Source organism: Panicum virgatum, chromosome 5K, assembly GCF_016808335.1.
Source record: "Panicum virgatum strain AP13 chromosome 5K, P.virgatum_v5, whole genome shotgun sequence".
Classification (NCBI taxonomy): domain Eukaryota; kingdom Viridiplantae; phylum Streptophyta; class Magnoliopsida; order Poales; family Poaceae; genus Panicum; species Panicum virgatum.
This window is the reverse complement of record NC_053140.1, coordinates 54,801,047-54,817,353: the sequence shown is the minus strand read 5'-3', so window position 1 is coordinate 54,817,353 and position 16,307 is coordinate 54,801,047. Positions and strand designations below refer to the sequence as shown.

Here is a 16,307-nt window from a genome sequence, read left to right as displayed (position 1 = left end):
TTGGGGTGCTGGCTCCCATCCCATCGCCCCGATGAACCATGGAAACAGACAAGAACCGCCTGGGCCATGGCACTGGTCAGGTCCCTAGCGCCGGGGGAACTGATCGAACCGGGTGGATGATGGATTATGTACGCTTGGTGAGGCGCATGGGCCACCGTGAGAAACGACAGGATAGGATTGCAATCAGCTGGTCGCCGGCACGCGTTCCCGGAGCTCCACGGCATTTTCGCTCGTCCGTCTGGTCGGCGGTCGGGGCGATGTGAACCTGACCCCCCTACAATCGGAAGACACGAGCAGGCAGAGTAAGACGCGTCGGCTGCTCCCGTGGACGTGGCGCGCTAGATGCATGCCCAGCTGACTTTTCCAAGCGAGCAGGGGAGAATCAAACCGTTGACGACGCGGCGGTACATGAGGCCATGAGAGGCGGTACGGTGGTAGTACTATTTTATTCGGGGACTACGTCAAACTGGGTCAGCGCGTCGTCACTCTCGCACGTCTCTTCTCTCATCAGAAAACACCTCGTCGTCGCTCGCCAGGCGTCCGATCCCCACATACCAACTGGGCAGTGCTTAGTGTTTTCCGGTGTTGGGGATCAGGCACCCTAGCACTAACACGGCAGCATGCAGGGCCACCACCTCCACTGACAGTGGCAAATCAAGGCGACAGTCACAGTGCTGCGGACGCATTAAGGATTACACTCAATCATGCGATGAGATAGCGGCTCTGCTCGGATCGGAGAAGCTTCGCTTCGATGCCGCATGGACCCTACGGTGTATGGTCCATTGTTCCATCCTTTTTGCAATTCCCCATGGTCCATTGTTTTATATTCCCTTTTGTATGCATTCGCAACGGAAAGGCTAAGCTAGGCTAGTTCCACGGATCAGCTGTAGCGTGCACGCCCTGCTAGTGCTGGTAGCTTCGCTTCACGAGCGCCGATTTCTGACGACGAGTCCTGCCCTGACCCGTCTGTTCATCTTTAATCTGATCACCAGGCGCGGCCAATTTCAGCTCAGCACTTTTATTATTATCATCTAATGGGCATGGGGAATCCGGACACGTAGCGCTCGCAAAAGAGACCCGAAAGCGAGCCCGTGTGCGCTGCGCACAACGACGGGGCCGCGCGGTGCGGCCGGGGCCGGGGCGGCACCGGCACCGGCGCCAAACCTGAGAACAAAATAAAACTCGCGGGCTCGCGGCAGCAGCGCGTGCGCGGAAGAGCCGAACCGCCAGCGGGGAAGGGAAGGGAAGGGAGGGCACGCGCGCGCACGACTCACTCCTTGAGTCCTCGTGCAAACTGCGAACCACCACCCACCTCGCCCCCACGTTGCGGTGCTGCGCCGACGTGCGCCTCCGACCCTCCCCGTCCCCGGCCTCCCGCGCGGTTGCCGATCGAAGCGGCCAGGGCGGGGCGCGGCGCTTGGTCTGGTTTGCTCCCTCATCGCGGTTTGCTCTCGGCCATGGTCGCCTCCTCCTCCTCGTCGTCCTCCAGCTCCGTCCCGTCCAGCGCGCACCGGCGCCGCCTCGCGGACGTGGAGCGTGCCTCGGCCGCCGACTGCTGCGGCGGCCCGAGCGACGGCAGCGACGACGGGACGAGCGAGCGCCGCGGGCACGGCGCCGGCGCCGGGGGCGTGAAGGCGCTGCTGCTCCTGGCCCGGAGGAGCGGCTGCAAGCGGGTGCCGGCGGTGGCCTGGGTGAGGAGCGCGGTGGCGTGCCTGCTCGGCGTCGCCGTCGTCCTCGTCCTCGTCACGAGCTCGCGCGGAGGCGCCGTCGGCGGTGCGGGGAGGCCGCTCGTTCGCAGGGTGGACGCCGGCGACGGCGGGGCGCTGGGGTGGAGGGAGGAGAACCTGACCGCTGTCGCTCGCCGTCCGCCCGACCCGCCGGTGAGTGCTCTCGCCGTTGACTGCGCAGTTACAGTTCTCGCCATGCACTAGACCTCACCCTGCCAGTTATTAGCATGTTAATCACAGTTAACTGCCGCCTTCCAAAAAAAAAACATCACGAACTAGAAGAAACCATTCGAATTTCGAATGTGTCATGTTAATGGGGTCCAAGTCGGCGACTGGATGCAGAGAGAGAGAGAGAGAGACGTGTCGGATCGCTTGCTCTTGGTGGACCGGGTCTGGGTGGGGTATGCGTGTGGGTGCGCGCGCGCTGGAGAGACGTGAGAAGTTTCATGGCGGCCGTGTTCGCCGCAGTCGCCATTTTTGTATCATAGCTCCAGGATCAGACATTCAGACTGGACGCCGAAGACTTCTCAGATGCTGCAGATTTCGGAAGGACTCGAGGCCGCCTTTCCGTACGTGTCCTTGTCAGAAGAATAAGGCCCAGTTCCCACCCCGTAAATGAAAAAACGCAAAATTTTGCAAAGGAATCTTACTAATTTGAAGTACTAAAAGAAATCTATTTATAAAATTTTTTACATGAATGGGCTGTAAATCACGAGACGAATCTAATGAGCCTACTTGATCCATGATTTGCAACAGCGATGCTACAGTAACCATCCACTAATTATTGATTAATCATAGATTAATTAGCATCATTAGATTCGTCTCGTGATTTACAACCCATCTGTGTAAAAAGTTTTATAAATAGATTTCATTTAATGCTTCAAATTGGTAAGATTCCGTCGAATTTTTTTTTGCGTTTACACGCCGACGAACTAAACACGGCCTAAGTGCTACCTCTTTGGCACACATCGCTGTCTCGTTTTCATTTTTTTCGTGTAGTTATACGTATGGTTACCAGTCCAGACTCCAGAGGGGGAATTCAATTTCGAGAGCGATACCGATACGATACCCGTGGCCATGCCCTGTGGTCCATGCCATCTGTATGGGCCCTTAGCACCGTGGTGATTCCATAGGGTTGACGTTGACGTTCTCAAAACCAGAGTGGCGCAACACAGCAGATCGAATCATAGTGAAATTCACCATGAAGAAAGTGGAACAAGCAGCTCTCCTGCTTGTTCGTGCACTGGCGCAACACATCGAAGTGCACTGGCACCCCCCCCCCCCCCCCCACCAAAAAAAAAACATAGCAGAGTAGCAACTTTGCTACGAGGTGCTTTTGACCACTTCTGGAGATTGGAGACTTCGGCCCTGGTTGCAAAGTTGTTTTACAAATGAGTTATTGTAAATACAGTTGTACAAATGAATTGTACATATAGCGGAGCTCTTGGCAGAACAATCAGATGATAACCAAGCTGGCAAGGTACAGTGATGACAGTTACACCATGAGACTGCAGCCAACTTGCCATTTGCGAGTCAAGACACATATATCCAGAGATGATCAGAATACCGAGCGTGAACAAAAATTTTGCAGTTCCTAGCGCTATCTAATCTATAAGCCTCCAAAAATCTACATGAGTCTTCGGAAAAGAAAAAATAAAGAGAGAATGAGAACAGATGAATGGACATAAAGTCAGAGTTTGCATCAATCCATCCTACCCCCACTTAGTGCTACAATAGTGCATTAGTGCTTGTGTGCTATCATGACCAGAACACAGGCATTAAAGAGTTTCTCGTTGATTCGAAGCATGAATGCCTGTCTGTCTGCGGCCTAACTAAAGCAACCGTAGACCTGCAAATAAAGCAATATCAAGAATCTATTAGATATAGATGCTACCAATTTTCATTGTTGAGAGATTCTATTATTGATTTCAGATTTTCATTCATGTCAGCACATAGTTATACAATGTTACGATCTCCTAGTTTTATACTGAAAATTTGCTTTGAAATCCTTTAGATGACCCGGATATGGATGAAATTGGATAGCAAGGGTTACACAAAATGCATTGAACGCCCAAGAAACCGTTACAGTAAGCTTTATCTTCCCCATCTTCCTTCAAGTTAAACATCAGTTATAAGTAATCTTCCATCTTCAAGTTCAAATTAACTAGTCTCAACTGAGTGCCTACATTTGGGCAACACTTGCTCTGCTATTTCAGGAATCAACAGTGCAACGGCTGGTTATATAATTGTCAACGCTAATGGTGGACTGAACCAGATGAGAATGGGGGTGCGCATTCGATTATCTTAAAAAAACTTGAACATAGGACAATGCCTTTCAGCTTACATGCATTCCTTCAAAACCATTCTTGCAGATAAGCGATATGGTTGCAGTTGCTAAGCTCATGAATGCCACCCTAGTAATCCCTACTCTGGATCACAAATCATTCTGGACTGATTCGAGGTCTGTCTATTCGCAATCAAAACAGCAAGCACTCAATAGAATTTTTTGGGATAACTGATGTTTTGTCATGTTATGCAGCGATTTCAAAGATATATTTGATGTGGAGCATTTCAAGGAAACTTTAGAAGATGACATCATGATTGTGGATTCCTTGCCACCAACTTACAAAAGATTTAAACCCTATATTAGAGCACCCAAGTCCTGGGCCAAGGTATGAACCGACACTTAAGGACTAAGTGGACGTAGCAGCTACTTACAGATCAAGAAATTTGAGCAGGTAGAAAAAGAAAAGGTGATTTACTGTCTTTCTTTTTGCAGGCTTCCTATTACAGAGCTTTCACAAGGACACTGAAGAAGGCCAAAGTTGTGAAATTCACACATACAGATTCACGGATTGTTAACAATGGTCTCCCTCCTTCCATTCAACGACTCCGATGCCGGGCAAACTATGAGGCACTGAGATACAAGCAAGAAATTGAAGAGCTAGGTAAAACGCTAGTTGAAAGACTGAGGAATCGGTCCAGCCACTACATCGCACTTCACTTAAGGTGACTGAAATTGCAATTGTGTAATAAAAGGCTGACATCATTTTGTGCCGAGGAATTAGCAGATCAGTAATACTTTTGTTTTTTATAAACTGACAGATACGAGAAGGACATGCTCTCGTTTACAGGCTGCAGCCACAACCTAACACATCAAGAGGCAGAGGAACTTAGGGAAATGCGACTCAAGGTGCAGCACTGGAAAGAGAAGGAAATCGACAGTGAAGAGAGGCGACTCCAAGGAGGCTGCCCTATGACTCCTCGTGAAGCAGCCTTTTTCCTAAAAGCTATGGGTTATCCTTCCAGCACGAAGATCTACATTGTAGCAGGTGAACTATATGGTGTACATAGCATGGATGCATTGAAGGCCGAATATCCAAACGTCTACACACATTATAGTCTCGCAACAGTAAATGAATTAGAGTCTCTCAAGCTGTACCAAAATAGATTAGCTGCTGTGGACTACAATGTAGCCCTCCAGAGTGACGTTTTTGTGTATACATATGATGGAAATATGGCCAAAGCAGTTCAGGGTCATAGAAGATACGAAGGATTCCAAAAAACCATCAACCCTGACAGGTAAATTCCTGAAATTTTGTTTGAGTTTTGAGTGTTTATATCTCAATCCAAAGTGCTGAATTCTTTGACTGTATAGGCAGAAACTTGTCGAGCTCATTGACAAGCTTGACGAAGGTACAATAAATTGGAATGAGTTTGAAAGTGAAGTGAAGATGCATCATGGAAACAGGCTTGGAGGTCCATATCAGAGGTTGTCTGGTCGAAGTCCAAGGCAAGAGCAGTATTTTTATTCAAATCCTCTTCCAGGGTGCTTGTGTAAAAGAAACACACAGGATCAAGTGACATGAAGTTACTCTACAGAAAATGGATAGCTCAGTCTTCAAGCTTAAAGTGAGCCTAACTGTGACGGAACCGCCAAATTAAAACTCTAAATTAAGCGTAATGGCCGTCATTTGAACACATCAGGCGCATTAGCTTAATGGTTTAATTTGGCGATCCTTTCTCAACCCACGGCCCGATCGAAACAACACTGATAGTCTCACACGAAGGTGAGCGCAGATGATACGAGCACAACACAATACTTAAAAAAATTACAAACATCAAAAAGCGCTGAAACATTTAGTTTACAAACCGGGTTCGAAATACATAATATTATACAAGTGTATCTGCCTTTTATACAAAGTTTGATAAACATAGAATCTGCCCACTACAAAACATAAGAACGGAAATGAATTACACACTCAGCCCACGAGTGTGCAATTCCAACACTCCAAAGCTACGCTACTGGGTCCTCGACGTTCCACCCATCCGCATCCAGTCGGACGAACTTGGCGCAACACGGACAGAAGTCTACGTGTGCGGGTCCTGAAACCATTTTTCCAACAAAACCCTGAGTATACTAATACTCCGCAAGGCTTACCCGATCAGTGGGTATAACTTAGCCCACATATCTAGACATGCAAGGCTTTTGACTGGTGGTTATTTTGTAGAAAACAGCGACTAAAGTAATTCCTTAATTTCCATATTTTAGCTCCAGATTCTATATAAATTCACTATAGTCCAATATTTGCTTAAACCAACTATAGCAAACATAGTGGTGCAAGCCATAATAATTTAATGTGTTCATTATCATATATATATACATATATATACATATATACATATATACATATACATATATACATATATATACATATATATACATATATACATATACACATATACATATATATATACATATACATATATATATATATATATATATATATATATATATATATATATATATATGCATATATATGTATGTATATATAGGGCACCACTATTTGGACCCCGGGTTCTAAATGGTTATTTGGTACCCAGACCTATCCGACAGCAGCCCAGCCCAGCCTACACGACGGAGCTAGGCACGCGCATGAGATGGTCTTCCCCGAGCAGGTTTTTTCTTTTTTTTCTTTTTCCATTCCAATTCACGTGGTCAGTTCCTTTTTCTTGCCTTTTTTAGGTGTGTTTTTTGTCACATTCTTTTAGTTTGTTTTAGCCTAGTGTTTTTTGACGAGACGACGTCCCAGGAACCATGGTTTGAACATGTAGCTTTTTTATGCTTCGAAACCCAGATTTTATATTGTGACTAGTGAGGGGGAAAATTCTCAGACTGAACCTTAAAGATGTGACTTGTATTTGTGACGGATTTTCATTTAAAATGAATCAGTCAAAGCACATATTTCTAATCATCAACCTTTTTTTCACCGAAGACATTTTTGACATAAATGAATCATGGGAGAAGATTGCAATACACTTTGTAGTTTGAATATATATAGTTTTGTGGCTCCGTCTGAGTTATTCCACAAAATCACATGCAAGTTAAAGCAGCTAAAACAACCTTCATGAGATAATATTACTTTTCTTTTATCAGAAATAATACAATCTGTGAGAAAAACAAAATCTAATGCATTCCTCTCCCTTCTGTCGCCCCTCTAATGGCCTCCAATTGCTTGACCTGTCAAAAGAGGCAGAAATTTCATGATTAATATTAATAATAACATAGTAAGCCATACGGATTTGTTGATCTTATAGAGGAAACAATAGCTGTAATTCTAAAATGAATATTTATGGTTACATATATAACTTTGTACACAAGAAATTATGGATCAAAACAAAGAAAATTAACTATGATTGTAAAGAAGATGTTTTCGTTGCTTAGGGTAAATTTGGTTATAAGGACTAGGACTTGCATGGATGAAACACTAAAACAAAAGTTCCCTCAAAGTCCAAATTAATGAACAAACAAACTATACTGCTGGAGCTCGCAAAAGATCAATATTGGGACACAATTTTTTATGCAAATTAATCGACATTTCACCTGATGCTGGGTGTGGCGCGGCTGGTCATGCATTGATGTGAATAAAAAGGAATGGAAATTGATTTGAATTTGGGATTTTAAAAGAAGAACACACGTACTGGAAACAAGCAATAATTCACGGTGGGATACTACTCGCAGTGACGAAGTCAGGGGAGAATTCGGACACCAGGGGCTCGCCATACCCTACCAGGGAGCCAAGCGTCGTACCCTGCCAGGGAGCCAAGCATGCGGCAGAAAAGCGGTGCCCATGAGGCGAAACTGCCATGCCACCGAGCGACATGGCGACCACGCCCAGTGCCGCAGTGGCCAACGACGTCCGTGGCCCAGCCAGAGGCGAGGTTGGAGGCATACATATTAAACTCTGTTGGATCTGGACGGAGGTAGGAAGGGATTCGATCTAGGAAGGAGGAAAGGGCGCACCTTGTCGATCTGCTCGAAGCTCGCAAGGGGGCGTGGTGCCAGCTGCCGACGGGATCTGAGGGGGTTCGGCCTCCTGCCTGCTGCCGGGCTGGCCACCTTGCCTGCTGCTAACCGGATCTGCGCAACCTACTTAGTTCGCCGCTCGAGGCCAAAACAACGCGTCGTGGATGAGATGCCGCTGGCGCTCCATAACGCCGACCCGATCTCCGACGATGGGAGAACCGCCGGCGCTGCCGCTAGCTCGACCGGCTGGGAGCCTGCAGCGCGGCCAAGCGAGGTGCTCGGAGCTGCCGCCATCGCCAGGGAGCAAGGGTGGTGGCGACCTGAGGTCGTGCGGCGGCGAGCTGAGGCCGTGCAGCGGGGGCGGGGTCGGCGGCAATCTGGGCTCGTGCGACGGAAACGAAGAGAATAAAGTAATAAACCGTCGCCTCCCAGACTCCCCCACGATCTATTTTTTTAATATTTAAAATAAAAAAATAATATACAAGAGTCGTGGATACTGGAGGAAAAACGGACGGACGGGTGCAGCGCGTGCACATGGGTTGGGCTCCAGGTACCGCCGGTGCGTTGGGTGGGCTCGAGGACTGAATAGCTATTTGGACCCCAGGTACCATATAGCAATACTACACATACATATATGCATATATATACACACACACATATATATATATATATATATATATATATATATATATATATATATATATATATATATATATACTCATCATTCCATCATAACACTACGATGTGATGCAGTGATCAAGGTGCTCATATCCGAGAGCGACTGACGGCGAATCGATCCGATTTAACCTTGCAAGGTGGACCTAACCAACACGGCACGTATTTGCCCCGTCGGACTATACATGCCAACCATTCCCCTCCCCGCCTCGAACTACAGGAACCAGCCCAACGGCATATGGTCAGCCGAGCTCAACGTGAGACCACCAAAAGTAAACAATGCATACCCATTTCTCCGCGACTACTCGACTACCCCAGGAGTTAGGTGCGGGTTCCTGTACTTTCGAAGCAAGGCAGTACTCGGCTTACCGGTTTCGACTACCTCCTACTCCCGGTATGCGGCTAGTACGAATTCAAACATGATCAGCAGGACCAACAACGGTACGGTCCTTAACCGACTCGGACGGGACTAAGACAACCAGGAACCCTGTCCTGCTGCCATACCTATATACCATCATCAATTCCCGTCCGGTCTCAAATTTCCATGCATTCTATATCAATTTCAACAGCTCATGTATTGGAATATAAATATATCTCAAAACTCGCGAGTAACCGGAAATTACTCGACTTCTAAATATCCTATATCTCGCGAGTGCAAGAAGTCATTCGACTTCTATCGAGAACTATTAAGCATAGCATTTCTATCGTCCTATACATGCTAGTATAACTCAGGGAAACCTAAGAATCATGCAACTAGGGAAACCTAAGATGTTTGACCCAAAAGAAATCGCTTAAAACATCCTACAACGATCAATCCATTTAGCCCTAGCTTGGGTACCTTCTCAAGCTCTCCTTGCAAGAAAAACTCAAAAACGAAGCCACCCTATGGTGGAATACCTGGAGAAGATGATCCCCCGTGCCGATTTGAGCTTCTTTGGCCTTGGGAATGGATTTGGAGGGAAGGATTTGGAGTTTAGGGCTAAGGGGAAATGGAGAGAGGAAGGGAGAGAAAACGGTGTAATAACGTTTGGGAACAGTCACCAGACCCAAAACACGTGATATAGCACTTCAGGTCCGGACTATCCGGAAGAATATCCGGAGTATCCGGGTAAATCTGGAATTTCCGGATTCAAACCCGGAGTATCCGGGTTCCTCTGGCTCCAGAATTTGAAATCGAGTTTTGAGTCGATTTGTGACTCGACTTGTAACCGAGAGAATTGGATCGCTAGTTAGCTGGTAAAACCCAAGTTTAACACTCGGGTGTTACAATCTTCCCCCCAAAAAGAAATCTCGTCCCGAGATTTATAATGTAGGAGCAAGGTTAAAGGAAGGGTGAAATGCGATGTACCTTGATGCGTGTTCAAGAAATCCAGATACTTAGAATTTAGAAAATCCTCTTGCTCCCATGTGGCTTCATCTTCGGAGTGATTACTCCATTGCACTTTTATAAAACCTTCTAGTTTGACGTCGGTTAACTCGGTCCTTGCGGTCAAGAATTTTGATAGGATGCTCAGGATACGAGAGATCGAGTTCCACTTGTAGCTTCTCTATGTCAATCACTTTGCTTGGGACACGGAGGCATTTCCTGAGCTGAGAGACATGGAATATATTATGAACCGCAGATAATTGGGCAGGAAGTTTCAGGCGATATGCTACCGACCCACACCGTTCGATGATAGAAAAAGGACCAACATAGCGAGGGGCGAGCTTTCCTTTCACTTCGAATCGCTGGACTCCTTTCATTGGCGATACCCACAAATAAACATGGTCTCCCACTTGGAACGAAACTGATTGACGTTTCTTGTCCGCATAGCTTTTCTGCCGAGATTGTGCTATTTTCAAATTCTCCTGTATAAACCGGACATGTTCTTCTGCCTCTCTGACCATATCAGGGCCGAACACATTCCTTTCCCCGGCTTCTGACCAATTCACTGGAGTTCTACATCTCCGTCCATATAGTGCCTCAAACGGGGCCATTCTGATGCTTTCTTGATAACTGTTATTGTAAGAAAATTCTACCAAAGGTAGGCACTCATCCCATTTATTGCTGTAAGAGAGTACACAGGCTCTAAGCATATCCTCCAGAATTTGATTAATTCGCTCAGTTTGACCATCGATCTGAGGATGATAGGCGGAGCTGCGAATAAGCTGAGTACCCAGAGATGCATGCAAGTGTTCCCAGAAACGCGCAATGAACTGTGAGCCTCTGTCTGATATGATTGTCTTGGGTACACCATGAAGACTCACAATCTGAGCCATATATATCTCCGCATATTGGTGAGATGAATAACGGGTCTTCACTGGAAGAAAATTAGCGGATTTAGTGAGGCGGTCAACAATAACCCAAATAGAGTCATATCCCTTTGACGTGGGAGGCAAACCAACAATGAAGTCCATACTAATATCCTCTCATTTCCACGAAGGAATATCCAAAGGTTGCAGCATGCCAGCAGGTCTGAGATGACTTGCTTTGACCCTTTGATAGATATCGCACTCAGACACATATTTGGCGACCTCACGTTTCATCCTTGTCACTAAAATCCCTGCCTGAGATCTTGATACATTTTGTTACTGCTCGGGTGAATGGAATACCTAGAGACATGAGCCTCATCGAGAATCTGCTTCAGAAGCTCCAGGTCTTTAAGTACCACTAGTCAGTTCTTAAACCATAAAACACCCTCGTCATCTAGATGGAAACATGCCACTCGAGGGTCATTTTCTCCAAGCCTTTGCCTAATCTTTCCCATGCCAACATTGTTTTTCTGAGCCGCGATAATATGATCTCGAAGTGTTGGAGTGAGGGTAAGATTAGCAAGAGTACCCTCAGACACCATTGTCAAGTTCATCTTCTCCATTTCTTGGCACAAAGTGTCATGCACTGTTGTGGCTGAGATGCAACTGGCTTTACGACTCAATGCATCGGCTACAACATTAGCCTTGCCCGGGTGATGATGAATCTTCAGATTATAGTCCTTAATCAATTCTAAGCACCGTCTCTGGCGCAAGTTCAGCTCATTCTGAGTAAAGATATACTTGAGACTCTTATGGTCTGCGTATATATGCACTGGATTGTCCAGAAGATAATGGCGCCAGATCTTTAATGCATGCACCACTGTTGCCAGTTCCAAATCATGGGTGGCATAATTTTCCTCATGCCAGCAAAGTGCTCGGGAGGCATAAGCAATCACCCACTGGTCTTGCATAAGGACGCAGCCGAGGCCCGTACCTGATGCATCACAATAAACATCGAAGGGTCGAGTGATATCTGGCTGAGCCAGAACAAGGGCCGACGTCAAAAGTTTTCTCAACATTTGGAAAGCCTGATCACATTGGTCATCCCAAACAAATTTCACCCCTTTCTTAAGCAATTCTATCATGGGCCTAGCAATTTTGGAGAAGTCCGGTACAAACTGGCGATAATATCCTGCTAGCCCAAGAAAACTTCGAATTTCCGGAACTGTCTCAGGGGTCTTCCAATCTAGCACATCTCGGATTTTGCTGGGGTCGACAGAAATACCGTCCTCCGAGATGACATGGCCTAGAAATTGAACCTTTTTGAGCCAAAATTCGCACTTGCTGAATTTGGCGTATAACTTGTGCTCCCTGAGACGCTGAAGGACAATGCAAAGATGCTATGCATGCTCTTCTTCATTCTTGGAAAATATAAGAATGTCGTCGATGAAAACCACGACAAACTTATCCAGCTCGGGCATAAATACTGAGTTCATGAGATACATGAAATGTGCCGGGGCATTTGTTAACCCGAAGGACATCACCAGATATTCATAAAGTCCATATCTGGTAGAGAAAGCCGTCTTGGGAATATCCTCAGCTCTAATTTTTATTTGATGATAACCGGAGCGGAGATCAATTTTTGAAAATACCCGAGCCCCGAATAGCTGATCAAACATAATGTCAATTCGGGGGAGTGGGTATTTATTCTTGATTGTGACAGCATTCAAAAGTCTGTAGTCCACACAAAACCTGAGGCTTTGATCTTTCTTTTTAACAAAGAGTGCTGGACAGCCCCAAGGTGAAGTGCTAGGACGGATATACCCCTTATCAAGCAACTCCTGTAATTGTTTCTTTAGCTCGGCTAGCTCATTGGATGACATACAATAGGGTCTTCTAGAGATGGGTGCCGTGCCCGGTTGCAACTCAATGGCAAACTCCACATTGCGGTCAGGTGGCATGCCTGGCAGATCCTTCGGGAATACATCCGGATACTCACATACCACTGGTATGTCAGCCAAATTCTTGCCCTCAACCTGATTCACTGTAGGAGTCGCTGATATGTGATCCCTTAAGTTCAAGGTCATACTACCATGAATAGAAGATTTGATGTGCACAGATTGTGAGGTCGTGTCCAGAATAACTCCCTGACCCTCCATCCAGTTCATGCCCAATATAATATCTATTCTTTGTGTTGGTAACATTATCAGGGCTGTAGGAAAAACTTTTCCATGCAAATGCAGGGGTACTTGCTTGACAAACTGATTAGTGACCAACTTTCCCCCTGGTGAGTGAATATGGTACGGCTTAGGCATGCTCTCTATCTTCAATCCCAATCTAACAGCACATTCTTTGCTAATAAAGGTATGTGATGTCCCAGAATCAAATAGCACAGTAACGGAGTGCCCGTTAATAGAGAACGTACCCGACATCACTGGTGCTCCCTCAGGGATGGCCTCGAAGGTGGTATAGTGCACCTGTCCTGGCTTGAAATGAGCCACTTTCTGCTTCTGGCTCTGCTGACTTGATTGCTGGCCCTGCTTGGGTGGCATTGGGCAGTTACGTGCAAAGTGTCCAGGCTGCCCACAGTTGTAACAAGGAAACACAGTGGGGCGCACCCCCGGCTGCTGCACCTAGACCTTCTGCTCATTCTGCTGAGGAGCAGGAGGCCTGACGGTCCCCTGTGACTGTGTGTACTGAGGTGGCCGATAGCTCCACTGCTGCTGTGGCTGGTGCTGAAAAGGGGCTCTCTGTGGGCCCGACTGTACCAGGCAGAACCTCTGGGGAGTGCTGTTCGAAGATCCCGCTGCCGGCGCCTTTCTTTTCTTCTGTGCCTTATGAGCTAGATGGGCGTCCTTCTGAATGATAGCCCCGTTGACTAGCTCATTGAAGGTGTCAAACTTGACCATTGCCAACCGATCCTGGAGCTTCTGTGACATCCCGAAAATCTATCAAAATTAAATCACGCGCTAAAATATTTTTTTTCTAAAAAACTTTTCATCGTTGAGCTCAAAATCCTCCTAAAATCCTGAACCCTTATTCCCGGAATCTTTCTCTGTTCCAAACGTCCGATTTCCAACCCCCCCGACCCCTTTCCCTGTGGCCTCATCCGCGCGTGCATGCGACCGCTGAGCGTGGCCGACCAGGGGCCGTGTTGGCGCTCCTTAAGTATCCATTTTATCCCCTGTTTAACTTTGATAATGGCATGAATTTAATATCAAAATCACTAACCATCCTAACCTCGGCCCAATTATTGGTCGTTTTCGCGTTTGCACATATATTTTGGAGGTACTTCGTTTTTGCAGGTTTTTGACCAATTTTGGAGCATGAAAAAACGAGGCCCGCGATCACGCGATGACATGAAGAAAGACGAAGGCCAAAGCCCGAACAAAGGATCGAAGGCCATGATGATTAGAGGCCCGTTCATGCGCATCCACCCTCCAATGAAGCCCAAAGGACAAAGCCCACAAGATAAGATCAAGATACTTCGGGGCTAAGCAAAGCAAAGAGATATTTAAGGAAGTATTTTCCATCATATCCTTTTTGTCGAAGAAATCTCGAAGATAACGACGTCTAATGGGGTGCAATCGTGAAAGGCATAAACTCTAGAAGATTCCATGAGAATTGGGGAGAAAGAAGGACACGAGACGACGAAGGAATGAGCCAGGCCGGCCGGCCTAGGCCCATTGGGCTGGCCAGCCCAGCCCTTTTTTAGGTCGGTTCGGCCTCCCCTTTTGCCTAGGGTTTCTTGAGGCTATTTAAAGACCCCTCCCCAAGGTTCACGCAGAGATCAATTCGGGAGACGACGCCAAGGAGCAGAGAAGATAGAGGGACACCTCTCGGAGAGCCAAGGGTCGTGCTAGTTGTCTAGGGTTTGCCCTAGCCGACGTGGGAACCTTGCAAGGAAGTCCACGTCGGAGTTTTGGAGCTAGGATCATCAAGATCAAGGTAGGGCCCCGGTTGTGATCTTGTGATGTACAATCATTCATGGTGAAGTTATTTGTGATTCCGAATGTTTAGCGATCATGTTCTCTCTTTCGATTTCGTTTTTTTCTTTGGGTTTGCTTCATCCTAGATCTATTATCGAGATAGATCGCTTAGCATGATCTTGTAGTCATGGTGGCTAGAGGTTCATGGCGGAACTACCAAAGGGGGTTCGACTTGCTTCAGGGTATTTCTTTCAAAAGGGGGCGTCATGACAGGCCGTCTCCACAGAGTAGGCGGAGTATCGAGGGATCGGATTGGAGATTTTGGGTTTAAAGAGGCTTTTCATTGAGATTCACATCTACCTTACTTCACTTCATCTAGCTGGAACTGCAACATATGCATGATCTAAGTGATCTAGATTGGTTATCTCTAACTTTCTCTCGCTACCTTCAGTGTTTGTCATTTTTAGTAGATTAGATTCGTTTTACACCACATCAACACAAAGGAATTTCTATGTTAGTAGATTGTTTCTTGTCTCTTTGGTTCCGTGGATTGATAAACCTTGGGGGAATACTCTGAGGGAAAAGCTACACGAAACCGTGCACTTGCGGTATACAAATCGGGGGCGCTAAGGAGCGTCAACAAGCTTTTCTAGCGCCGTTGCCGAGGAACCATCGATTTAAGATCCAATCTTACTAGCATTCGTAAATATTTCTTGATCTTTCTTTTTGACCTTTTTAGATCTCTTATTTTTCTGAGCTAACTAAAAAAACGGATATATTCCACAAAAATCAATCTAATCTAGAGTTTGCTTTATTTTGTTTTATTTTCTTTTATGTTTTAGATCTTATATTCATCTTTTAGATCTCATATATATTTTTTCTTTTTCACTAACCCCTAACAGGAGATGGACGGGAGCCTCTCCAACAAAACCGAAAATTTTGTGGATGATCCAGAAAAAATTTACAGGCAAAGGAGACGAGAAGCACGATCAAGGAAAGCCGGAACTAGTAGATCCAAAAGTCGAAGCCGACGGTTCATCGTCTTCACCTCAAGCAACTCCACCAACAAGTCCAAAGGAGGCGCCACTTCACCAAGGGATGGCACTACCGGAGCAGGAGCGTACGATTGGAGAGCTATGCACTCCGGACGTTCGGGACTTGCCGATCCAAAATCTCGACAACATCGGAGTTCCGTTCGAGATCAAGACTTCAATCATAAGGATGGTGCAAAGCTCGCCCTTCACTGGAAAAGAAGACACTAATCTACATCTTCAAGCATTACTCCAACTATGCCGCACCTTCGACATGCAATGGATGACTCAAGATCAAATAAGAGCGAGGCTCTTTCCGTTCTCTCTACTTGGGAGAGCGTTGCAATGGTTTCATTCTCTACCACCGCGCACGGTGCAAAATTGGGAGTCCTTGATGAAAGAGTTC

The 16,307-nt window shown here is 46.4% G+C and overlaps 1 protein-coding gene across 1 annotated transcript; it reads left to right on the top strand.

The window, feature by feature from the left end:
- The first annotated feature begins 1,200 nt into the window (after positions 1 to 1,200).
- On the top strand, positions 1,201 to 5,639 carry LOC120708673 (O-fucosyltransferase 19-like). Its single transcript, XM_039994050.1, has 8 exons — positions 1,201 to 1,880; positions 3,742 to 3,814; positions 3,944 to 4,014; positions 4,100 to 4,188; positions 4,267 to 4,399; positions 4,507 to 4,736; positions 4,833 to 5,309; positions 5,386 to 5,639. Exons 1-8 carry the CDS (start codon positions 1,458 to 1,460, stop codon positions 5,594 to 5,596), a joined length of 1,707 nt encoding a protein of 568 aa, XP_039849984.1. The 5' UTR covers positions 1,201 to 1,457; the 3' UTR covers positions 5,597 to 5,639.
- The last annotated feature ends 10,668 nt before the right edge of the window (positions 5,640 to 16,307 follow it).